Genomic DNA, 24,765 nt, shown 5'->3' with positions numbered 1-24,765 from the left:
AATGACGACTCATTACAAAAATATTAATATTTTTATGTAAATATAATTAAGATATAAATATATATTATATTAACTTGTTATTCAAGTATACTATCAAATCATTATAAATTAATTAATATCTAAATATATATTATTAAAAATAATTTAATTAAATATATTAAATTATATAATAATTTTAAATTATCATCTTTTAATAATATTTTTATTTATTTATTTTGTGGAAAAAAAAGTATATTCAAAGACATCAAATTTCAGGTTAATATTTAGCGACTATGAAAATAATATGGTCCGTATATAAATATTATCTATTTATAAAATCTCTTAAGATTAGTTTTATTTTGCTGTCGTAAGAAATATGAGGTGAGAATTACTAAATTATATATAAAGTTTGGGGATGTGATCGCTAATTTAAGAGGATCGACCCAAAATTCTCAATTTTTTGTTAAGTTGGGAGCCTCTAGCTTAATGTCCGTAGTTGTATCGAAATCAGTATTGATGACATCTTTATCTTTTGTAATTTATTTAAATTGTGATAACAATGGTACTTGTGATATGAGAGAGAATTATTTTTTTACCGAGCTTGTATTGCGATGACAACTTCTCCTAGTATGTCACCAACCTCTATAGAGGGTGGAGAACTAGATCCTATAGAAGATGCACTGTGAGAAGATAAGGAATCTGTCATGATAGATGAAAATAGTGGCGAGAATTTAAGGAAGATTTCAATTTGACAGAATAGTCCTTCAAATTCCAGAACGCAATAATATTTATCGCACTTTTTGGCTTTATATTTGGAGGCCGTGACACTAAGAATTTCCAAACGTCGAATCTAGATTTGGAGGCAGAGATTTGCATGATAATTCGGCTCTAATCGAGTTTTAAGTTGGCAATCCTCCAAAATAAAGAGAAAGTTGTAGTCAAGAGTTATAATATCTATGGTGAGATTGAGTATAAAGTGTTGAAATCGCATCACATCAAGTATCATAGAAAGTGTAACAAATTTGTAAAAGGTTGTAATTAGTTGATTCAGATCCCTCTTTAACAGAAAAAAGGTACTTGAGATGTTAATGGAATAATGGACCTTATACACGTTTGGAACCGAAATCTCTAGTAATTACAGACAGCTTGATTAGCTTGATTACCATGTGATTGTTCTTTTACCTTTCCAATGATAAAAGTTGATGCGATTGTATCAATTAAAGTCTTGCAAAATATAATAGAGGCAAGTTATGATTTCATATCAAGTTACAAGAAAGTTTGATTGACAAAATAAAAGTTAGTTGCACGAATTTATGGAGATTAAGAAGAGTCATACATTGAGTTGTTAAAGATAGATTCTAGGCGTACAGGTAACTATGTCGAGTAATATTGCGAGCCTGGGCTAGATGTTGGAGGTCCAAAAAAGACTAGGGGAAGAATGTAACAAATATTGCTGATGGAACTGAAGATCATGTACTGACCAAGTATGCTAATCGAATCGGATCAAATCTAACCGAAAAATGTAAAAATTATATCCGATCTAATAAGTGCTGTGCAGATCGAATAGAATGATAAACTAGTCACTATAAGAAATTGAGAGAAATAGAATAAGGCGGCAGCAGCAGATCCACATGGAGAACCAGGGACAAGTCGCAGGCCAGTTTTCATTTGAAATTGAAGCAACAGAGATTTCCACCCTCGAGATTATTCACTCTGTCTTGGATTTGAGAGGCAGCTACACGACACAAGGCGACGAGCCCAGGAGAACCGTTCCGAACAACGTCGAAGGGGAAGCACAGATGAATCATCACTGAACGTCCATGGTCTCAAGCGCAGTAACACAGCAACCGCAGGAGCTGCTGACGGTGGAGGTCACCATGGCTCTTCATCCGTTTCATCTTTCGTTAGTTGCAGGGATCCAGCTTGTGTTGTGGAACCGGGGCGGTTTTCCAAACCGGGTTCCTTTAGTGGCTTTAGGCCCAGACCAAAGGGAAAAAAACCAGGTGGATGAGGTTAGTATAGTAAGTATATAGGAGCGAAAGTGAGTTGTGTGAAGGAGAGCGAGAGATAAGAAAGAAGAATGGCAATGGCAGGTTGTGCACTGGTATCCACCTTCCCCCTCAAATTGAAGCCTCCCAAAACGAAAACCTCTTCTTCCAATCTCCTTCATCCAGGCAAGTGCAACTCCATTTCCTTATTTATTTATATTCAATCAACATAATTTGAACTCCAAAGTCCAAACTACTAATTTTTTATGCTTCCTGCGCATTTTTTCTTTCTTTCAGAGCTTGCCTTCGTCACTTCCCACCTCAGCGGCATCAAAATTTCGTACCACCCTTCTCCCACGCCCCTTCTTGCGCCCATCTCTCCCAAGTTCTTACCTTTCCAGCCTCTTGCTCGTAACTCCTCTACCCTTTTCCCTCAATTTCTATTTTTTACCTTTCATTGTTTGCTATCTGCCATGCACCATCTTCACTCCAAGTAGGGAAGACAAATTTAGAATTCAATAAATCAAGATTGTCCTGTTTTGGGCCAAAAGGATTAGTGTTATCGTTCAATTCATCATGATAAAACCAATGTTATCTCTGACTAACTTCATAATAGATACTTGAGAGGTGATACATCAATTACAAGTTTCATATTCCAACCTTTTTAACATCGTAGGTTGCGTTTCAATAGTGAAATTTCCAAATGCCTTCTCCTGCACTTCACTAACCCTTAAACCCAATCGTGAGTGATCAGTTGAAGGACTCTGACTTGTGAAATCACCTTCTTCGTCACATGATTGGACGAGGACACATTAACACATTTATTCACCCAGGATGTATCTTATCCATTTTGATTGCTCTTGATACTGGAAATATTGATGGATGGACAACTGGATCTGGAATAAAGATTAAGATGGTGGATACCCATGTGCTGTCATGATTTTAGCCAAGCATTTGAGTTCTTCAACCTGTTCATGCTACAAAATCTCCAAGTATCTCTGCTTGATTCATCCATTATGAGTTTGCTCTCTGCCAAAAGAACAGCCCTGTTTAAGCAGCTAACGAAACAAAAATCAATCATTTACATGGCCAAAAGTAACCAAGGGAGGTTGACCAAATAGCAAATTACTCCCTAATTACTATATTTTATGTTTAGCTATAAGTGGATGATTACAAAAATGTTGTGTCCTGCACCAGGCTGTTAAACGTGTTAAAGGTAGCTGATTTGAATAGCTACAACAACACTTGAGTTATTATAAAGAATACACAACCCATAAGCCGATAACTTCCACGTGATCATGTGATATTATTTGAGTCATATGTATATTGAAGGAAGACCACCGCATTTTGTTTAGTTGAAGCTTGTGTTAATTGTTTGATCAGATCATTAGAAATTGGAAATAGAAAAAAGTAATCCTGAAGCTACCAACTGTGATTTTGAAGCTTCTTCGTATATTGTCTTGTGGCTGGGCAATTACTATATATTACAATTTCACTTTTCCTGGACTGAAGAAACTAACACTAATATTTACTCGAGCTTCAGCCTGATCTTTAGAGCCACATATGCTCTAGTTCTACTGTCTTTATTTTTTTTAAGAGGGTGACAAGCATGGCTAACAATATGCTAATATGGATGCTACTCATTGATGACAAGTTAGATTATCATTAGTGGCGGAGGAACCTAATTGGAATCTGTTATGTTTTGTTGACACTTGACAGTGATCGATTATTCTATTATCCTATTTTTTATTTGATTTATTATTATTTATTTTTTTATCTGTTTTTTCAGGGAGAGTTTGTCCTTTCACTGGAAAGAAAGCAAACAAGGCCAACAAAGTATCTTTCTCAAACCACAAGACAAAGAAACTGCAGTTTGTAAACCTGCAGTACAAGAGGATTTGGTGGGAAGCTGGGAAGCGCTATGTAAAGCTTCGGTTATCAACCAAGGCATTGAAAACCATAGAGAAGAATGGACTCGATGCAGTTGCAAAGAAAGCTGGAATTGACCTCCGGAAGAAATAAGACCACCTGATTATGGGGATGTAGTTGTAAGAAAGAACAAATTCAAGTTAGTTGATATTATTTGTTGATTTTATTTTTAAGGTTACTTTTAGGGACTATGGGTGATTCTAGCAGTGATTGAAAGAAGATATTGTGAGAAGCACAAACGGAATATCTTGAGAATTGATATGCACTTTGTAATGCCTGCATATTTTTAATTTAAGCTACACAAATCAGCCTTCTTATCGATTAGATATGTGTTTTATGCTTGTCTACTTTACTATATGAATGTGTGTTTTGCCAATTGGAAGTTGTAAAATTTGTGATTCTTTTGGCTAGGAAAATAAAAACATGAGAATGAGTAAATTTATAAGTACTTTTATAACAATATATATATATAAAAAAAAGAAAAATCGAGCCCCTCTTTGTGCATGATGACTATAATAATGTATCCATAACATGGCTTGCATTGAAGAGTCACCTTTATTTTTAGCATATCAATTATCAAGCAAACTGATACTAACCTCAGCGATTAGTTTCGTGGAACTTGATTCTTCATAGAAAATTATTAGAGAAACACAGGTAGCTAAGAAATTAATTAATAAAGCATACAAGTGGTGATCAAGTTTGCTGCTAGGGGAAATTCGTACCACTTTTCTACTTGGCCCAGTTTCTTGCTGGTAAGCGTGCTAATGCTCCACGTGAGGCACTTCAAATTCTGACATTGTACTCACCCTAGAATTCAGTTTCTTATTCAACTCCAATTCAACATGAAATTTCTCTCTACTCTTCTATGTTTCCAAGATATGGCTTCTGCTGCATTTATTGAACCTCTTCCAGTAGTGGAGTGTGCTGCCCAGCTGCTAGGAAAAGATTTACTGTCAAGGCAATTGTCTGATGCTGATCGCATTAAGGTACTCTATAAACACAGTTTGTTCAAACCATTTTTTTTAATGTTAATGATGTACAATTTAGGGAGCTACTATAAGATGGTTAACAAGAGAGCCCGTGTAGTTATTTTTTCTTCCTGGTACTGTCCTACAATAATTTCAAAAAAAAAAAAGAAAAACTTCTTTTCAATAGTTCTCTTTATAAGGACGTTATATCTTTATAGGCTCCATGTTGATGAGAACTCGACTATGAAATCAGTTGTTGAATATTTTTCAGAGATGTATGGTTTCACTATTAAATACAGTCACCTTCATTGTGTACAAGTTGGAAACCAAAATAAGGCAAACTATTTACCTATGGAGGTAGGAAAGTTTATGGATATTGAAGTAACCAATCTTCTTACTGATAGTTAGATTCATTATTATTACCTGCTTCTCATTCCCCAGGCTTGCAAAATTGTTGAGAAGCAACATTATACAAAAAGGTTGAACGAAAAGCAAATCACTGCTCTTGTTAAAGTTACTTGCCAAAGACCTCGCGATCTGGAAAATGACATTTTGCAGGTATCTCTATAATTAGCTAACTCAAATACACACTCATTATTGAATCCTGGCAATAAAAACTGGATGACTTAGCTTATTAGGAAATAGGAATGTAGGGCTTTTAAGGTATGATTTTCCAACGATTCTCTTGAGCAATACTAGGAAGTAGCAAGTGTGTGTTTCTATCATCTACCCAAAGACTGTTAAGGCCTAACATTAAGGCCTAATACTTACAATGAAAATGAAAAAGAATGCATATATCATGATTCTAATGATACCACCCAATTGAGGAATGAATTTTGAAAGAACAAGGGACACCCAACCCAAGATATAGCCTAGTTAACACGGTTAAGTGGTTGCATCTTGTAGAATATCTTGTGTATAATATGGAATTTTGCAGAGTCAGCATCTCAAGGAGTAAACATCCAAATGACCAAATGTTAGCTTCTATGTGACAACACGAGTCAGTGCTGTGCGGTCACAAAATGCAAAATTGTTTTTTATGTTACATCAACATTCATACAACTATGCACATTTCAAAACCAAAAAGCAAAAATATATGCCTTGAGTGCAGCTCGGACAGAGCACAAATAACGTCTTTATATAAAGCCAAATCCAATATTTCACCCGCTTCTGATAGCTTCTTGAGATAGTTCTTTTAGGGGGATTTAAAAAAAAAACAATTAAAAAAGTGCAAAAATTTAGTTAAACAACAAACAATATGTCAGTATTAATAGCAATTGCTATAAGAAATCTTACTTTTAAGGACCCTCCATCCAAATTCATAAAAAAACACTACGCTTGACATCACCATCCGCAGAGAGTTTCCAATGGGCAAGAATTTGGTGTCCATCAATTTCTACTATGCAAGGGTGGTCCAGAGTACCTAGAACTCTTGCTTCTCCCAAAAAGTTATGTTACCGAATTTTTTATCCCGTAGGCTGAACTATCCTGAACTTCCAAAGTACGCACCTTCAGTATCATGCAAAAACATGTATATGAAACTACACTAACACAATTTAAATAACTAGTGGGAAAAGAACACCTATATCTGAAACAGGAAATAAATGAATTAGCGACTGAATAAGCAAATAATCCACCTCCCAAAACCACCCACTAATCAACTAGAGTGATTAAAAAAAAAATCACACTCTTGGCACAAGATTCAACGTCCAGCAGGCCTTCAGTAACATACCTTAGCCGCAGCTCAACTGATCCCAACTAGCACCTAACTAAAGTAGTTGAATTTGTCACAAGCAGAGAAAGATGGAAAGGAACAACCAAGATCAAGATTTCCTCCAGTTGAAAGAGGGATTTTGATTCGACAAAGAGGTATACACCTGAAACAAGTAGATTAGGAAGAATGACATAATAAGCAAAGACATCATTTTAAACTAAATATGCCTTTGATGATACAGACCTGCAAAAGCACTCAGGATCATTCTCTTCTCTTATATCATGTGGTCTACAACTACAAGCATCAGCAAGCATCCTGATGCATATATCACCCCCTCTTAATGAGGATGATATTCCATGCACGTGCTAAAAAATCCATGTAATCTCTTAAAATCTCATAAGATATAGGGGCCTCAATGTGATCGCATAAATACAAAACAATAGAATTGTATCAGATCATATGATAGGTAATGGAAGAGTTCCAGCAGAAAGGTTTACGTACAAAAATTTGGAATAAACACAACAATGATACCTTGAAAAGCAGGTTTTATGTCTGCACCACCGAACTGCTCAGCTCTAATTGGAACTATGAGATGTTGGAGAGAGTAATATTCTCTATGGTATCAACAACTTATCTAGCAGATACACTTATATCAGTGCTGCTCCCAGTTGAGCACATACATAGGCTTCTTGTACTTTGAAGCAGACACAGACTTCCGTGTCCTTTCTACAATAGCACTTCTATTGCTGTTCCAAAATGATCTGACATGAAAAGTGCAAGCAGCGAAGCAATCCTCGAGTTGTCAATAACAGCTTGATTTTCAAGAATGTTCAAGTTATTTAAGGGCTTCAGATGTAAGATCGCTGTACTAGCGAGAGTATAATAGCATCCGACTCCTCATCCCTGTAAGAAAGCTGAAAGAGAAAAACAATTCAATTACTGTAAACGGCCACTAACACACAACTACCATCAGTAGTTCAGTACTTCCACAACTAATATTATTACTACCAATAGTAATAATAACAACAAGCCTGCCTAACAAGATGACTTCACACGTGAGAAGACACCCATTTCTCTCATAGTTTTCAAGGTGCTATAATAGCAGATCATGTCCTGCATCATAAAAGCCATCTGGTAGACGGTATTCAATGCCACAAAAGGAGACCTTACTGTACTTGCAAGACAATAACAAACTGTTATCCATTGGTTTTCTTGACTTGCACGATTTAGGATTATCAGGATCATGATCTGAATTCCTCTTTGAATTAGAAGCATACATTGAAACTTCTAAAGATGATGCTTCATCCAATTCATTCAGTCCATTCGCCAAATAGAACGAGCATGCATCTTTTGCATCTTCATTCTCAGAAAATTGTCGTCTAAACTGACTCTCAGTGCATAATTCAGCATTTTCATAATCTTTAAATCGTCATTTTCTGCATCTTCATAGGATATTCTTTTCCCATCGTCATTCAGACTTTAATTGTCTGATATAGTTTCTCTATAACTTTCAGAAGCAGGATGTTCCAGATCTTCCAGTCACAAGTTCTGAGAATCTTTTGCCTTAGGGACAGTATCACCCGCATCTTTCCACTCCTGCAACTATCCGGGCAAGGCTTTCTGCCATAAACAATGCTGGCACTTCCAGCGTTTGCCTGATTTCTGAGATGCAATACATCTAATGGGCGAAGAAGGGCTATTAAATAAGCTTGATGATGCATTATAAGTGTCTGCAGCACATTACATATCAAACAATAAATTTAGATCCATTGCGGGAGGAACTTCTATATTCATCATTGCTTCCACCTATATCATTTATTTTCATGTTACAATACATCCATGAAGGAGTTTGAGAAATGATGTGCAGTTTGTTGTACTAAACAAAAAATATGCACACCGACGTGTTAGATGAAAATCAAATATTTTCTTTTTCAAATGAATCTCGTTGAAGAATGAGTTACAACTTACAGCACAACAACAACATAAACCTTTCCCTAACAGATAGCACTGGCTACATGAATTAAATGGCACCATAGTGCCCTCTCTTAAACTATGTCCATAGTCAAGACATTAAAATCTAAATCATATTTTGTCTAATTTTTTCGTCTGAGTCTCCTCTACCTCTAAATACTACCCTATTCTACCATTCTGGCAGTTTCCTCTGAAGATCAAATCACCTTATCAATTGAAATTCTACATAACATTGCGTTTTGTTTCACAAAAAAGATGCAATTACCAAATCTATACATTGGACTTTACAAATCATAGTTAGGTATCTACAAATTTAAGTTTTGAAGTCTATGCATGGAGACAAGTTTGAGAGAATTCAGTGAAGTCAACCTGTTATATGAAAGGTCCAAATTCTACTGCCTGGACAAAGAAGTCAAAGCTGAAGGTAGTTCCCCTTCACTATAGTGTCGTGAATTTGCTTGCTAATGCAGATAACAGTGACATAGAGGAACCTTAAAACAAATAAACAAACTAAAGAGGAGCAATAAAGTAAAATGTTAAAGAGTAACAGAAAGTCAGAAATACAAGCCTTACAGAGAATTGTGGTCAATCTATGAAGGCCAGAAGAAGAATTTGGAGGAACCTTTGAAAGCTCAAGACACTGTAAGCGATCAATGGCTGAAATATTCTTTGTTCAGTTGTTGCTACTAATTATGCTCGAGTCCCTCACTGCCTTTTTTTCTTTAATTATTATGAAAATAATATTTATAAGTCTTGTGAATATTCTTAGAGCACAAATTTATTATGTTCCAGCATCATTCAATAATTATGATAATTGCTAATTGAGTAATACTAAAATAGTTGTCTAGAATCTGTAGAAGAATATAATAGTATATTTTGAAGCCTTGCAGGGTTCCAACTTCCAAGAGTGCCACAGTTCCAATCCCAAGTTCATCGAGGCCACGTTCTGGTCCATATGTAAGCCACATGCACGCACATCTCTGGCTTTTCTCATGTATGCCTGGACAAGTTAACTCACGCGACCCAAGTTACCTTTGGAGCCTAAGCCCTAAAAGTATGCTTCACGCGGAAAAAAAAAAAATACCCACGCTTCATTATTGCTTCTGCCTACAATTCAAAGTTAAGTCTCTTTAAGCCTTCCTTAGGTATTCTTTGTGGTTAGCTTAGGTGCCAAGAATAGCAATCATATAAGTAGCTCTATCTATTGTATTAATTGCCATTGTAACCAGATACTCATAATAATAGTACATTCATCAGGAACAGTTCCAGCACACATTACTAACAAAATTCATCAATGGCTGCTGCTTCATCATATGCTATGCAGTCTTCTATTCTGGCCTGTCCTGTGACCAACATTTCTAACAGGTGCAGGGTGAACCAGTTTGGCATTCCAAGCCTGAGGAGGAAAGCTAGCCTCGTAGTTCGGTCCATGGCCGAGGTATTAATTCTCAAATTTTACTATTAATTGGTATTATATCACATGATGTAATCCTGTAGTTGTTGTGTTTTGTGTATTTCATCAAAGGGTTTAAGAGAAAACATATGCATTTGGTGACCATATATATCATTGGTCTTTGATCGCAGGAAGAGCAGGCACCAAATCCAGTTACACCACCAGCACCTTCACAAAAGGTGAGTAGAGAATATATTTAAATATCAAGTTGTGAGCATACAAATAATGAAATAAACATCATTAACACAAGAATATGTTTGCAATTTTTTAATTTGATTATCAATCTGACACCCCGTTAACACGAGTAATAACTGCAGGTGAGCAGCAAGTTGATAGATATTCTGGCTTTCAGTGGGGCAGCACCAGAGAGAATCAATGGAAGACTTGCCATGATAGGATTTGTGGTAGCATTAGCAATGGAGGTGACCAAAGGGGAGGGTGTGTTTGTACAGATATCCAATGGCGGGATCACATGGTTCCTGGGGACAAGTGTGATCTTGTCACTTGCTTCTCTGGTTCCACTCTTGAGAGGGGTTAGTGTGGAGTCTAAATCAAAAGCGTTCATGTCCTCTGATGCAGAGCTATGGAATGGTAGATTTGCCATGTTAGGCTTGGTTGCTCTTGCTTTTACTGAATACATCAAAGGAAGCACAAGCACCCTTGTTTGATTATTTGATTAATTATGGATGTATGTATTTATGGGGTTCAATTCATAGAATATGAAAAACTCAAATGCTAATGTATCAAAGTTTAGTGGATAATAAATGATCATATTAGACGAATGAATTTGTCCACGTTGGAACCCAACAATATCGCCACAATTCATTTAAAAACTATCAACCACGGGAATGAACCTTTCTTATCATGTTCATATGTGAAACGCAATTGATGAGTAAACATACATCTCATCTGCCAACAAAGCTAAGATACAACATATTTCTTGCATCCATCCTGCATGCGACTATTAAAAAAAAAAATCTAACACCTGCAAGTTAAGCATCAAATAGACTATTCCACTCTTTGGAAACATGATGTATTATTAATATTATACTAAGATGAGGTCCTAGAATATAACTAAAAACACTCCACTCCTTTGAAATTTTGTATTATATTGTAATATGATTCGACTGAAATGGATCAAAACAAACATACAGTGTAAATGCTTTAATTTCAAGCAGCTCATTGAAGAATTAAAGTTGGATATATGTTGATGTGGTGTTCTATTAGTATATTTTTTATGTTTGAAGGTTTTTTGTGCTCCCTCACCTCTATATATGAGACTGGTGAGTGACAACTCCAAAAAAAAAAACCAACAAAATCCAGAGTCAATGGATTTATGAGGAGAGCACAACCTTTGTAAATTAGAAGATCGCATGGGAACGGGATGCAAATGCTCCAATTTCTCTTATCCCCTGTTTTTTGTTTTCAGCTTATGCTTCCTTATCTTTTTCATTTTGGTTTTTGTATTTGAACTTGTTAATCCTTTTTTTTTTCAGCTTTGAACTTTTTTTGTAACAATTCGGTAAAATTACGAAATGAATCTTTCTAAAAATGATTATGATTTGTAAAATAAATTTTATCATAGTTTAGTGATTTAATTTTTAAAATTATAATTCAAAATATAATTAGCATTAACTATAATAACACAACTAAATTTCACCAATAATAATTTAACAATTAAATAAAATATAGAGGGCAACCAATCCTCTATTTATGAGGGAATTGGCTAAAATTTACCTAATTTTTATGTTATATACATAAAATAGGAATTACAAATATTTTTTTTTTCAATAAGAGACACAAACTTTGGCTCTTATTGTGATCCTACCTATTTAATTAATTAAAATGAAATAACAAAAACAAAATTTATTAATAATCTATCAAATATATTTTTCTATTTTTAAATATTAAAAAATAAAAACTACTTTTCAAGTCCTTCTTCTGAGATCTTCTAACTTTCCGTCTCATCTTCCCTTCTCTTTTCTCCAATGAAACAAATTCCTGTTTTCTATATTCTAACACAAAAACAAATTGGAGACAACCTTTTTTTGTCATTGGAATTGCTCTTAGATCCCAATTTTCAAAACTTCTTGTCAAACCTATGGAACAAACTAGACTCATATCCATCCAACTAGCTCAAAAGCTAATGCTTATTTATTTTTTTATTCTTTTGGGTCCTCAAATCTCTAACTCAAGTTTAGCCCATAAACTCGTGAACCCAACTGTTGTAAACTTGTAATGAACAAAGTGACATAGCACACCCTATAAACAAAATTTAGAAAAAAAAAAAAAAAAAAAGAAGGGTGGAGGTTGGGGGACATGATCCACACAGATATTAGTTCAGTGATTCAGTCACTTCTAACCTCATCTAAAACTCGTGACCGAAAAAAAAAGAAAACTTATCTATAACTAATTGATTACACCTTTTTTAGATGAATCCCAAATACGCCAATACAGCCAAAGAAGAACATATTATTACAATAAAATGCTGATATGCTGATGTCCATCACATTAAAAAAACAACGCTTGCATTAAACTTTTGAACACCATCAAACTTAATGGGTGAATAACACAAACAACATAAAGAGTAGCATCTTTATCCAGAGGTAGCATTATTCTTTTGAGTTCAACTCTTGTTTTAAAGCAGTGAAATCATAGTCTTTTCATCCAATCTTAGGCAGCGGCATCAACAGTTTGTTTGGCAACATCATTTTCCACAAAAGCCTTGATATATTCCTCTCTGCACATTCAAACCACAAAAATGAGGTTCTATGAATTTATGGAGTGCCATTGATTGTCCCGAATGTCACTCAACTCAAATCATATAAATTTATACCTCGCAGGCAGATGATCGTGTGGGCGATTGTACGGAGTCCAAATTGGTTCACCAACGAAAAATCGCAAAGCCTGCAAATGTATAAACAAAAACAAATGAGGATCTCTGCAGCCCTTCAGGATGTCTATTCATCCAAATAATAAGACACAATTAACCATTTAAAGGTAGACGAGATTCAGCAAAACTTAATGTAAATGAACATCAATTGGTAGAAGAAAATATATCAAGTTACATATTTGCATATCACAAGAATACAAGTAGAAAATATAATAATCAGATGCCTGACACCAATCGAAGTAGAAGATCCTTTGATTATAAAAATAAAAGCCTTCCAAAAAGGGAACAAGGCCACGAAGTAAATTTAATCACTCTTCCCACAAAATGGGATGGACTAGTAGGAAGAAATTGACAGGTAGAAGTTCTCTTCAATTTGCAACAATGAAATGCATATTAGTACTGTCATATACGATCAACACCTTAATGTAGTTGCTCTCATCAAGTGTGAAGCGATGATAAATTCCAGCAGGTAAGATGATCATTCCTCCTTTCTTTACCCATACACGAATCCAAGCATCATTTCGATCTCTAACATCAAAATAACCTTCAGGAAAGCACAAACATCAGCAATTTAACATCATATCTAATGTATCGCGACAATCAAAGCAGAAGTATTTCAACAAACCACTTCCAGCAGCACAAAAGCGGATCTCCTCATCAGTGTGAAGGTGTTCTTCAAAGAAACTTTTGATTTTTTCTTCATAATTTGGCAACTTTTCCGGGCAGACCTCACAGACATCCTGCAGAAAAAAATATGCATTTCAGGTCAAATATTCAAAAATTAACACAGGCAGAACATTGTTGGCAATGCCATAACTAGTGTACTGTTCATGTCTTAAACAAAAACATGTTATCCTTTACAATAATTATTGTTCCATGTAAGTCATAATTAAGGATGGTCGTGTATCTGCATTTTGTTGATATTTCTGATTATGTAATTGGAATGGTCAGATTGATGGTGAATAAAATCTAGAAGATAGTAAGGCAACTTTGAATCAACATATTATAACAAACCATGTAGGTATAGCCCCGTTCTTCACGGATCTTTTTCAGCTCTGGATCTGTTTCATGGTTATCAGCATCCAATCGCCAACTAAGAACTCCAAGTTCTGCATGTTAACATGGAAAATCCCAAGTGAGCGTAAGTTCCTCAATAAGCTAATAAAAAGGCAACACATTCTGCAAAGAATCCTACCGGCAAGTTGCTCCAATGACACAAACTGCTTGGGTTCTTTGTGGTGAGGAAGCCTCTGATCTTCTTCACTATCATCCATGTACCATGCTTGAAGGACTTCCTCTCGGGGATCCTGTGAATAAGTGACATTTGAAGAATTATTTATTTTTTTCTATGACTATGAAGTCCGAATGAATAACTCAAAAATTCCTCTCCATTATGTAAATAGAAATAGTAGCGATTTTAGCACAGAAAATTAACATTTTTTTCTTTTTATTTATTTATTTCTTTTTCAAATAAGCAACTATGTTTGAATATATAAAATTATAAATCATGAGAAACTTTCAGCGCTCTCTCTCTCTCTTCCACAAACAAACACAAAGCACACATACGAGGAGCAGAGGAATAATCACTATCGATTCACTAAGCCATTAAAGCAAATAATAAGTTAGAATTACACATTGATAGAAAGAAGCTCAACTTCAAAACAAATGAATCTCACAATTAACCGAACACTGTTCAGCTTGCTTGCCACAGCAGCACTATGCATGGTAAAAAAAATTCTAGACTTCATTACTTCAATATATTTAGTTATTTATTTGTTTATTTCTCTTGAACATATAGCAGCTTTATTATCGGCCCTTTTGAAAACAGTTGAAGAAGGAAGAATTTAAGTTTCTGAAATCTGAATGAAGGAAATAATATAGAGACTTAAAATTGAGCATGTGATGAAACAAAGCAGAAAGAGAAAGAGAAAGCAATGGAGGATATTGCAGAATCAGGACACATAAAACTTTGTAAGGGAGAAGAAGTAAGAATGTAAGATTACCTTGATGGAGGAAGCCATGGTGGTTGAGGTGTTGTTTGGGAGATTTTGATTCTGCGCTTCGTGGAGACGCGATTGTTAGTTAAAAAAAGCAGTGTCAACCCAAACAGAGAGTTTGCGCGTTTTGACCAACATGTCCTGGCCCCCGCTTTCTGGTTAGTTGAATCTGGACATCCTTAACAGTTAACACTGCATCAACAAATTAAAAAATGCCTCCTTTCAAGGCTCTCTTTGAATTTTTAATTAGTTAATATTATTTTTTTTTTTTTTAGTTTCTTCCTGAGCTTTTGATCCTAATCATTTTAGTGGCTTTTCTTTTTTTTTTTATAATAATTCTTTTTTATAGTGTTATAGTTGTTTTCAGGGGCGGAGTTAGATAAATTATTAAAGGGAGGTTAAAAATATTTATACAATAAATTAAGATTAAAATAAAATTTTAAAAAATATTAAACTGAAATTTATATATAATTTACATGTAAAAAATTAAAATTAGGGAGCATCACTCCTTTTCCACCACCTAACTCTGCCCCTGGTTGTTTTATATGAATATTTTAGATTTAGTTATATCTTTTCTTTAAATTTGGGAGAAAGATGTCAAAAGAAAAGTTTTTTATTCATAGAAATTTTTGCAGACTAGAAAATTGTTCCATTCTACATTTTGGAAGAGAAAAAAAATCCCATTATGTTAAAGCATATCTAGATAGATTTAGAAAAAAAATCAATTTTATTTTTGTTTTTGTTTGTTAAAATTCTGTATAATTCAATCAAATATTGTGTCTCCTTTCAGTTTATAACTTAACATAAAAAATATATTTTTACAGATTTAGCTAACATATGACGGCTAATATATGACTTGAAGACAAATGATAATTTATTATTATTAAAAAATTTTAAATATTTTTATTTAATAAATATATTAAAATTTTTATTTTTTTATATTTTTAATAAAAATATTTCTACTAATAATAAATTTATCATGTAAGAGTAAGACACATGTTAGCTATTCTTTTTTTTAATTATAGAACTAATGTGTTTACTGTAATGTGTATAAGTGCCGTTTGATAATATAAATGAAAGTTAATTTTCCTGTCAAAAGAAAATGAATAGGAGTGGCTGCCTTGCAAATTGCAACATTCAATTTGTATTTAATTAGTTAATTGAACAGTATTACTCAATTAATAGTTTTAATTAGAGATTGATGATGTAAAATGTTAATTTAAATATACATGACACTTAATATGTAAAATTAGACACTAAATAATTATGGTTATAAAAAATTATTAATTTAGTCTATTTTTTAATTATATAAAGCATAATTCTAATATGACTTAACAACACTAAATTAATAAATTTTTATAAATATATTTATTCAACATCTAATTATATATACTAAGTATCATGTATGATATGAGTTAATATTTTATATTATCAATCGTTGACGAAAATCGTTAATTAAGTGACTGAAACATAAAAATGATTAATTTATAATCTTTGAAAAACAAATTTAATTGATAAAATTTTTCAAAGACAAATTTAAAAGACAAATCATCTTTTAAAACTATTTTAACTATTAACTCTTATTTTTTATCAGCACTTGATCAGAAATAATATTTTTATATATATGTTTAAAAAAAAGACCCAAATGCATCATGTATAAAAAATAGTAAATACTATGCTGACTAAAATTGATAAAAAAAAAAAATACTAGCACTTAACTGTTGTAGTTAATTAATTGCCACTTGCCTCCTACTCCCATTTGTAATTTTTTCCAATACTAATATATAATGAGAAATATTAGAAGATTATGAAAATTTATTATTTTTATTCATCACTTAGTCATTAATTCAATTTTTTTAATCTAATTTTTTTAATTTAGTAATTCAACCATATATCTTATCTCATTCTTTTAAATATTGATACCTAACTTATAGACAAAAATAATAAAATTTGATAACTCTATAACATTCGTGGCATATAATTATAGATGTCCGTTAGAAATCTGATTAAAACTTGGATTATTGTCTATTATATGATACAATATCTGGTGCTAGAGTAGACATTGCAAGTGAAACGAAACATAGCATGTATGTTCATGATTTACCTTGAACTGTCACCATGGGAAGTAAAATGTGCTATCCTTATGAACGTATAGTGTAAGGAAATAGAATCGGCTATTTCCTGAAAACTAATTAAGTACATGTGTCGACGAGCACGCAAGTATATACTATACTTTCCCTAAGTTGTATGATCTTTTTTCAAACAAGACAATCAAATTTGAAGTCCAATGGTATTGGTACGCTCTGATGCCTATCTGTTGCAGTTGTAGCCAACAAGTGAGTGTTATCTCCATTGAGGTAAGCATTCAAGAATGCAACAATAACTCCTCCAACAAACATCCTCATTGGTTTCCTTGATTCCCCATTCTTGCATAGACAGTAAGTAGCTTTCCCTGCAAGTCCCTTGGTATCATCATCAAGCATGTCAAGATGCCCATAATCCTTGGCCACAAAATACCAAGCTGGTTTCTGGCATTCACTGAAGAAGTTCTCATGGTTCACACCTTTCGGTGCACAAGGGGGAAACAAGGGATTCCTCTTCACTTCACCTAGCCCTGACCCTATCACCAATGCAGCCATATCAACATCGAATGAGTGAGGGACATATGTCAGAACTGGCGGCGGAGTTTGCTTTCCCTTGTCCATTCCATCCACCGGATCCACTCCAATTACAGCCGAAAACCTGAGATTAGTGGTCGTGTTTAATTTTCTCAGAGCAAGAGCGAATGCTGTTTTACCTCCGCGACTATGGCCTGCCAGTGCTAACTTGCTGAAATTCGGCCTTACATTTGATGGCAGGAATTTGGTGAGTCCTTCAGATAGCCAATTTGTTATTGCTGCTGCAGAATGAATCTCATCGCTTGTATCGGGTCCAGCCACCGTATATAACTGTAAATTGCGCAAACAATGCATAACTTTCTTTTCAATCTATTGTTTCAGAAAAATCTTGTCATTGCTTATTCATGTGTACCAGTAATGCTGCATGACCAACAAATATTATATTTTGGATTGAAGCACTTGGTCCACAATAATTTGCACCTATATTTATAAGAACTTTTACTCAAAAAACACATAATGTGCACCTGTATTTTTGAGAGTTTGTGCATATAAATCAGTAAAATTTATTTATGGAAGACAATTTAGTATCTATGCTAGCCGACGATTCCGCCAAAATTGCTAAAATCTGCCCCAAGACTTTCTGTTTGGATAAAAGAAAACGATCGCAGACATGAACCATTAACATATGACAAAGCAGATCAGAGAAATATATCCATGACCTAGGCCCTTCAATAAGTAATCAGTGGCCCCTTGTCAATAGTGGTGCTTTAGATGAAATTAAGTGGCATTTTAGAAGTGCATGTTGCAAAACGAAACTATATTTGACACATTAGAGTGTAAAGAGGAAGATTGATTAACCTGTGGAGCAATGACAATAAAGCCATGAGAAGCAACGTGTTGGATAAGTTGGGAGTAGAAGATATTATAAAGAAGGTAGCCATGGAGGAAAAGCAGAATTGGGAACTCTCCATCTTCAAGAGGCGTTGCAAGTAAGAGCGGTTTTGGTGGTGGAACTGAAAATATCAAAAGCAGATACAAGCTAAGTCTTGTGAAATTGAGCTTCATGCAGGCCTAAAATGAAGGAAAATAAATAAGCAATAGAGAAATGAACAATTGTAATTACCGGTGCATGTGGTTGATCTCCATTCAACCCTTTGAACATGGGTGCTGTGTTTTCCACTATCAAAGACATTGGTTGAGGAATAGGAACACATGACATGAGAGAGCTGCTTCCGGTTTTCCCTTAATCTGCAGCTGCAACTCTTACTCTACATCCAAAACTGATGATAAACTTGTGGCTTTTATACAATCTTCTAGATTTTTTGGTTTCCTATAATCTGCCCAATGGATATTTTGGCGGGTGTCCTTTTTTTTTTTGTTCAACTTATAGTTTAGGAAAAGAAAAACTTCCAATAGTTTTTATTACTATAAATATTAGAATGTGTTTAGAACTGGAAAATAAACATTATGTTTGGAATGAATAAGTGGTTTTTTCATAGTCCATACAAATTTTAATTTAGTTCTAATAAATTATTAGTTTTGACGTTTCGAAAATCACTCCAATTAGATAAATAGTTACTTCTATCGCTTTCAACAAAATTTCAAATATGATGGATAAATAAGTTTTGGTAAATTTTATTATAAAATAATTAAATTTTAAAAAATATTATCATGAAGTAAATTAGTTCTTTACAAAAATCAATTTGTCTAAAAAACTTTTAGAATAATAAAAATTTATTGAAAAAATAAAAAATCTCATTTAAAATTTTCTAAAAATCAATTTAAATCTTTATCTATAAATTATTACCAACAAAAATTCCCTTAAAATATGAATTAAGATAAAATAGTGATAACTAATAAGCCCAAGGGGTTTTTTTCTCACTTAAATCTAGCCTGCATTAAGAGCACTAATTATAGATTTAAGAGTGAATACCAATTTGGCCTCTGATAATTATTTCGAAAGGACAACGAGGCCTTCAAGAAAAAAAAACCATCCAACCCGGCTCATAATATATTTTTTTTATGACTGATTAGCCCCTGTAAAAAAACTAACATTGACTTTTTTTTTACACAGAGAGCTAATCTGTCCCATAAAAGTAAAGCTCAGGAGTTGGGTTGGTATTTTTTTTTTTGTCAAGGACCTCGTTGTCTTTTGAGGTAATTATCAGGGGCTGTTTAGGGTTTTTTTCTAGATTTAAAATAAATAGAGTTGTCCAAAAAGATTTAGTCATTAAGAAAAAATATAGATAAATAACATAAATATTGAATAACATAAACAATAATTTTAATAAAAAAATAAATTAATTATTAAAATCAGATTTTAAATTTATTAGAATAATTAATTTTTAAATTTAAATTATTAAAGTTAGGCAACATAACTTCCTCTTAATATACTGTCACATTACGTTTCCATTCTATTTCATTAATCTCGTCGTCCACGTTGCCGCTGTCGGCTACTGCCGCGCAAGTGATGCCATGGCGCACGTTTTACATGCGCCACTGCAGCTATCTCGCGTTCCACGAGTACTACTGCTGCTGTGCCTCGCAATTCTTGGGCAACGTTGTTGCTGTCTCGTCGTCATCCTCCCTCCCCTGCCGTGATCCTCCTCCTCCTCTTCTTCCTCCTCCTCTTCTTCCTCCTCTTCTTCCCCTTTTCCGGATGAGATTTGCATTAGATCAAATATCTCTTTTGCATGAAAAATAAACATTCTATTTGTAGGAAAAATAAATATCTGGATTGGATGTTTATTTTATTAGGTATGTAGATAGTTATTTTTATTCTATAGTAGAAATTTATTTAATTTGGATTAAATTTAAGTAGATTCAATAAAATTTGTTGGATGTTCATTTTACTAGATATGTAGATGGTTATTTTCATTCTAAATCGATGTTCTTGATGGAAAAAAGCTCGACGGCGCTTAGGCTGGGTGGCGAGGGAGGAACCGCCGGCGCAATGAGGGTTTGGGGAGGGAGTATACGGCAGTAAAAAAGTTAGAAGGTGGATGGTTAAAATATAAAAGATAAAAATAGGATTTTGAGAGGATAATTTATGATGAACTGTTTTTTTTTTTTTGGCCTTTCTATAGGCTAAAAATGCAACCTCTTATTTATGTTGTTTACAATCTCTGTTATCTATCTAGTGAAACCGATTATTTAAATCTTTTGTTAAATTTAAACCAAATTAATCACTTGATAACAAAGGAATCCCAAGTCAACCCGTATATTTTTAGTTATGAAACTAAGTAATATTTGTTACCAGCGAAAAGGAAAGGAAAAAAATTAAGAATGTATTTGGTTTCTATTTGTAAATTAATATATCTTTTTTTATTTTTTTTAATCTAAAACAGAGAAAGTGAAAATATTTTTTTTTTAAAAATATTAAAAACAAAATCACAAAAAAAATAAATAAAACGCGAACTAAAATTGCCCTAAATTTGGAAAAAGAAAAAGAAAAAGTGGGATAATGAACAGAAAAATGTTGCCAATCCCCAATTCAACATGAACAGGTCATGGGAGCCTTATAGCTATGAATTATTAGGCTATGAATGGGCTTGGTGACCTCAAAATGATAATGACCCTAAACAATTCATGCATATATGTCCCATGTCTTACCCCGGCATAGCTAGAATATATCGTAATAATAGCTAGATTCCCCCAATCGATCTCTTTCACCATTATTATATGCTGTAACAAGCATTATATTATATTTTATCTGCTAATTGTCATACACATAAACAATCGGAAAAAAGAACACCACAAGCCGTCTCTCCTATAAGAAGGAATCACTACTTATCATTCCTTTTGTTAAATATAAGTAAAAGGAAATATACAATGCAAATTAATCTCAACTATCATTAATATTTCATTTTTCTAAGGGTCTATACAAAGAAGTCTATAAACAGTATTGTTTCTGGACTAAAAAAAAAAACTTGCCATATCAAATCAAGTTGCTGCTACAAAGCAAACTTTGTTTTGTTTTTTTTTTCCCCTTTTAGGATAAACATCTTTAATTTTATCATTTATCTTAGCCACTGATCTTATTCACTTTCTTTATACTTACCAAAAATGAGACTCTTATTATTAATTCCTTAATTCGTCTATACTCATTACTTTAAATTTCAAGATTAAATTATTTATTTATGTATTTATTTTTTATTTCCTCTTCCAATCATGGATTTTTCTGCATGCATATAATATACATTGCCCATTGCGTGCATCAAGTTTCATGATCTTAGTAATAATGAAGGTATCATTGTGCTACAGTTTTGAACCGCCTCCTGCACCTTTCTTTCGCGAAAAAAAGATACATATCCGTGATGATGAGACTCAATTCGCTTTTACCTCTAATCTCCTATCCCTATGTCAAGCAGCATCTTCTTTCTTATATTGTGTCCAACAATTTTGTTCTTGGTTCTTTCTTGACTGATGACTTTATTTAGTATATCACTTTTTTTACTTTATTAGGAGAACAATATGCACATATCTTAAAATTTTAAAAACTACATCACCCATTCACCCGTTATAATTTGGTGGTGACCATTATAACTCGGTCAGTTATATTTTAGAATAATAACTTATCTTTTCAATTATAAAATCCAAATATTATATATTCTTTTTATTGTAACCAATTAATGATTATATCTTTGAATGTCTCTATATGTTACATTATTCATACAGAGAGAAGTGTTATTGTTATTGTTGTGTATGTACTTTGTCTCATACCATACTTCTATTTATATACATATAAAATTTTTTTTTAATTTTATTAAATTTACTTTATCTTGAGAACTTAAACATTTTATCATTGAAAAATGGAATGGCCTATATAAGAAAGAAAGTTACAAGTCATTAAATGGACAATCATCCATATCACAACACTCTTTTTTAGATGTCCATTTAAGATTATATTTTATTAAAATTTTACTAAAGAAAAATCTAATAAAAAAAATTATTGAAGAAAAAAGAATATAATATCCTTTGTAAATTTTATAGAGAGAAAAATCTGACCAAGGAAAAAAAGTACACCCTCCTTTCTTGTTAACATTATTTAATATCTCAAAATCGACATATCTCGATCTAATGTATCAATCTTTCAAATGGAGATTTTGGAAGTGACTTTGTAAATAAATCTGCCAGATTAATATATTATCGTTTGAGCTGATCTGTTGGACATTAATTATTCTTTGATTTTGAAGATCGTGAGTAAAGAAGAATTTGGAAGAAATATGCTTTGTTCTGTCACTTTTGATGTATCCACCCTTAAGTTGAACAATGCATGCTATATTATATTCAAATAGAACGGTTGGAGCTATTTTTCTCAATCCACATTATGCTATAATATATTGGATTAAACTCCTTAACAAAAAACACTCGCGATTTACTTAATGTATCGTTAGTATTTTAGCATGACTAGAGGATGTTATTGCTATTGTATGTTTCGTGAACCTCCATGATATAACTGTATCACCATATATGAATAGGTATCCTGTTTGAAATTTTCTTTTGTATGGATCATACAAGTATGATGCATCTGCATAGCCAACTAATTGTGACTTGGATTCATAGGGATAAAATAATCTCATATCAACTGTTCCATGAAGATATCGAAAGAGTTGTTTTATTCAATTCCAATGTCTTTTGGTTGGAGAGGAACTATACCTTGCTAGTAAATTCACAACAAATGATATATCGGGTCGTGTATTATTAGCAAGATACACTAGTGCTCTAATGCCACTGAGATATGGTACTTCAGGATGAATGACATCTTCATTCTCTTCTTTAGAATGGAATTGATTCTTTTCCACATCCAAAGACCTTACGATCATTGGGTTACTTAATGGATGTGACTTATCCATGTAAAATCTCTTCAAGATTTTTTCTGTATATATTGTTTGATAAATAAAGATGCTATTATTTGTATGCTCGATTTGCAGGCCGAGATAAAATTTAGTCTTTCTAAGATATTTTATCTCAAACTCTTCTTTTAGAACTTTTATCATTGTTGGAATCTCTTCAATGGTTCCAATAATATTTAAATCATCAACAATCAACATACACAACAATTATAATAAATCCATATGAAAATTTCTTCATGAAAATACATGGACAAATATCATCATTCTTGAATCTATTTTTTTGGTCAGATATTCAGTAAGACAATTATACTACATTCGTCCAGAGACCATATAAAAATCTTTGCAATTTGATTGAGTGTAACCCCTGTGAATATTCATTGGATGATTTAGATATCTTTAATCCTTCAAGGATTTTCATATAGACATCATGATCTAACGATCTGTATAAATAGGTTGTCGCCATATCCATTAAATACATATGTAGTTTATGGTATGCGGATAAACTGACCAAAAAATGCAATATTATTGCATATACTACAGGAGAATATGTTTACTCATAATCTATACTAGGCCTTTGTGAAAATCTTGTGCCACAAGTCGAGTTTTGTAGTTTACAACTTCATTTTTCTCATTTCATTTTCTCATAAATACTCTTTTGTATCCAACAGGTTTTATATCTTCTGGTATACGGACTACAAGTCCAAAAACTTCACGTTTTACAAATGAGTCTAACTCAACCTTCATAACTTCTTCTGATTTTGGCTAATTATTCCTTTGTCGACGTTCTTCGATTGTTCTTGGGTCAAGATTCTTACTTTCATGCATAATGTATAATGCCACATTATATACAAATATTTCATTGACAATTATTTTATTTCGGTTCCATTTTTCTCCTATAAAGACATAATTTATTGAAATCTCATCATGTTCACAATTTTTTAGAATTTCAGGTACCTAAACGTCTTTTGTCGTCAACACTATATCAAAATTTTGGACACTTACTAGTGTCTCTTCTATGTCTTTATCTTTTTTAACAAGAGTACTCTTGGTAATATCAAATGACTCTCTTCTTGTTCAATAATTTTTATTTTTAAAACTAATTGGTCTACCACACTTCTGGCATGTACTCGTTTTAGTAGCTATTTGTCTAACTAGAACGTCAATTCGAATTGAAACATTTTCAGCTGGTATGTAAGATTTGGTTATCTTATTTGTATCAGAAAATGAATTAAGTAATTCATTTGCTATTTTTTATAAATGTATAATCTTTTGAAATTCCAATTCACATTGTCTTGATCGTGGGTTTAGATGTATTAACGATGATGCAATCTAATTAAGTTCTTTCTCAAGTGACTTATTCTCTCCTGATATTGAAAATATAATTGATTCATTAAAATGAC

The 24,765-nt window shown here is 33.0% G+C and overlaps 5 protein-coding genes across 5 annotated transcripts; 3 read left to right on the top strand and 2 right to left on the bottom strand.

The window, feature by feature from the left end:
* Window positions 1–986: 986 nt before the first annotated feature.
* Window positions 987–4,220, top strand: LOC140177240 (large ribosomal subunit protein bL28c-like). Its single transcript, XM_072210411.1, has 3 exons — window positions 987–2,153; window positions 2,265–2,378; window positions 3,757–4,220. The coding sequence occupies exons 1-3, from the start codon at window positions 2,060–2,062 to the stop codon at window positions 3,987–3,989; spliced, it is 441 nt and encodes a 146-aa protein (XP_072066512.1). The 5' UTR covers window positions 987–2,059; the 3' UTR covers window positions 3,990–4,220.
* Window positions 4,221–4,603: 383 nt separating this feature from the next.
* LOC140177241 (protein argonaute 10-like) lies at window positions 4,604–8,514 on the top strand. The gene is made up of 3 exons (XM_072210412.1): window positions 4,604–4,882; window positions 5,306–5,422; window positions 8,093–8,514. The coding sequence occupies exons 1-3, from the start codon at window positions 4,739–4,741 to the stop codon at window positions 8,144–8,146; spliced, it is 315 nt and encodes a 104-aa protein (XP_072066513.1). The 5' UTR covers window positions 4,604–4,738; the 3' UTR covers window positions 8,147–8,514.
* A 1,189-nt stretch (window positions 8,515–9,703) lies between these two features.
* On the top strand, window positions 9,704–10,784 carry LOC140177239 (early light-induced protein, chloroplastic-like). The gene is made up of 3 exons (XM_072210410.1): window positions 9,704–9,987; window positions 10,134–10,181; window positions 10,320–10,784. The coding sequence occupies exons 1-3, from the start codon at window positions 9,844–9,846 to the stop codon at window positions 10,668–10,670; spliced, it is 543 nt and encodes a 180-aa protein (XP_072066511.1). The 5' UTR covers window positions 9,704–9,843; the 3' UTR covers window positions 10,671–10,784.
* Window positions 10,785–12,454: 1,670 nt separating this feature from the next.
* LOC140177237 (acireductone dioxygenase 2-like) lies at window positions 12,455–15,218 on the bottom strand. Its single transcript, XM_072210409.1, has 7 exons — window positions 14,899–15,218; window positions 14,091–14,202; window positions 13,910–14,004; window positions 13,521–13,635; window positions 13,315–13,439; window positions 12,839–12,909; window positions 12,455–12,742 (listed from the first exon to the last, which is right to left on the bottom strand). The coding sequence occupies exons 1-7, from the start codon at window positions 14,914–14,916 to the stop codon at window positions 12,676–12,678; spliced, it is 603 nt and encodes a 200-aa protein (XP_072066510.1). The 5' UTR covers window positions 14,917–15,218; the 3' UTR covers window positions 12,455–12,675.
* A 1,652-nt stretch (window positions 15,219–16,870) lies between these two features.
* On the bottom strand, window positions 16,871–18,912 carry LOC140177236 (chlorophyllase-2-like). The gene is made up of 3 exons (XM_072210408.1): window positions 18,634–18,912; window positions 18,369–18,523; window positions 16,871–17,840 (listed from the first exon to the last, which is right to left on the bottom strand). Exons 1-3 carry the CDS (start codon window positions 18,722–18,724, stop codon window positions 17,151–17,153), a joined length of 936 nt encoding a protein of 311 aa, XP_072066509.1. The 5' UTR covers window positions 18,725–18,912; the 3' UTR covers window positions 16,871–17,150.
* Between the last annotated feature and the right edge of the window lie 5,853 nt (window positions 18,913–24,765).

Source organism: Arachis hypogaea, chromosome 12 (assembly GCF_003086295.3).
Source record: "Arachis hypogaea cultivar Tifrunner chromosome 12, arahy.Tifrunner.gnm2.J5K5, whole genome shotgun sequence".
NCBI lineage: Eukaryota > Viridiplantae > Streptophyta > Magnoliopsida > Fabales > Fabaceae > Arachis > Arachis hypogaea.
This window is presented reverse-complemented; position numbering and strand designations above follow the sequence as displayed.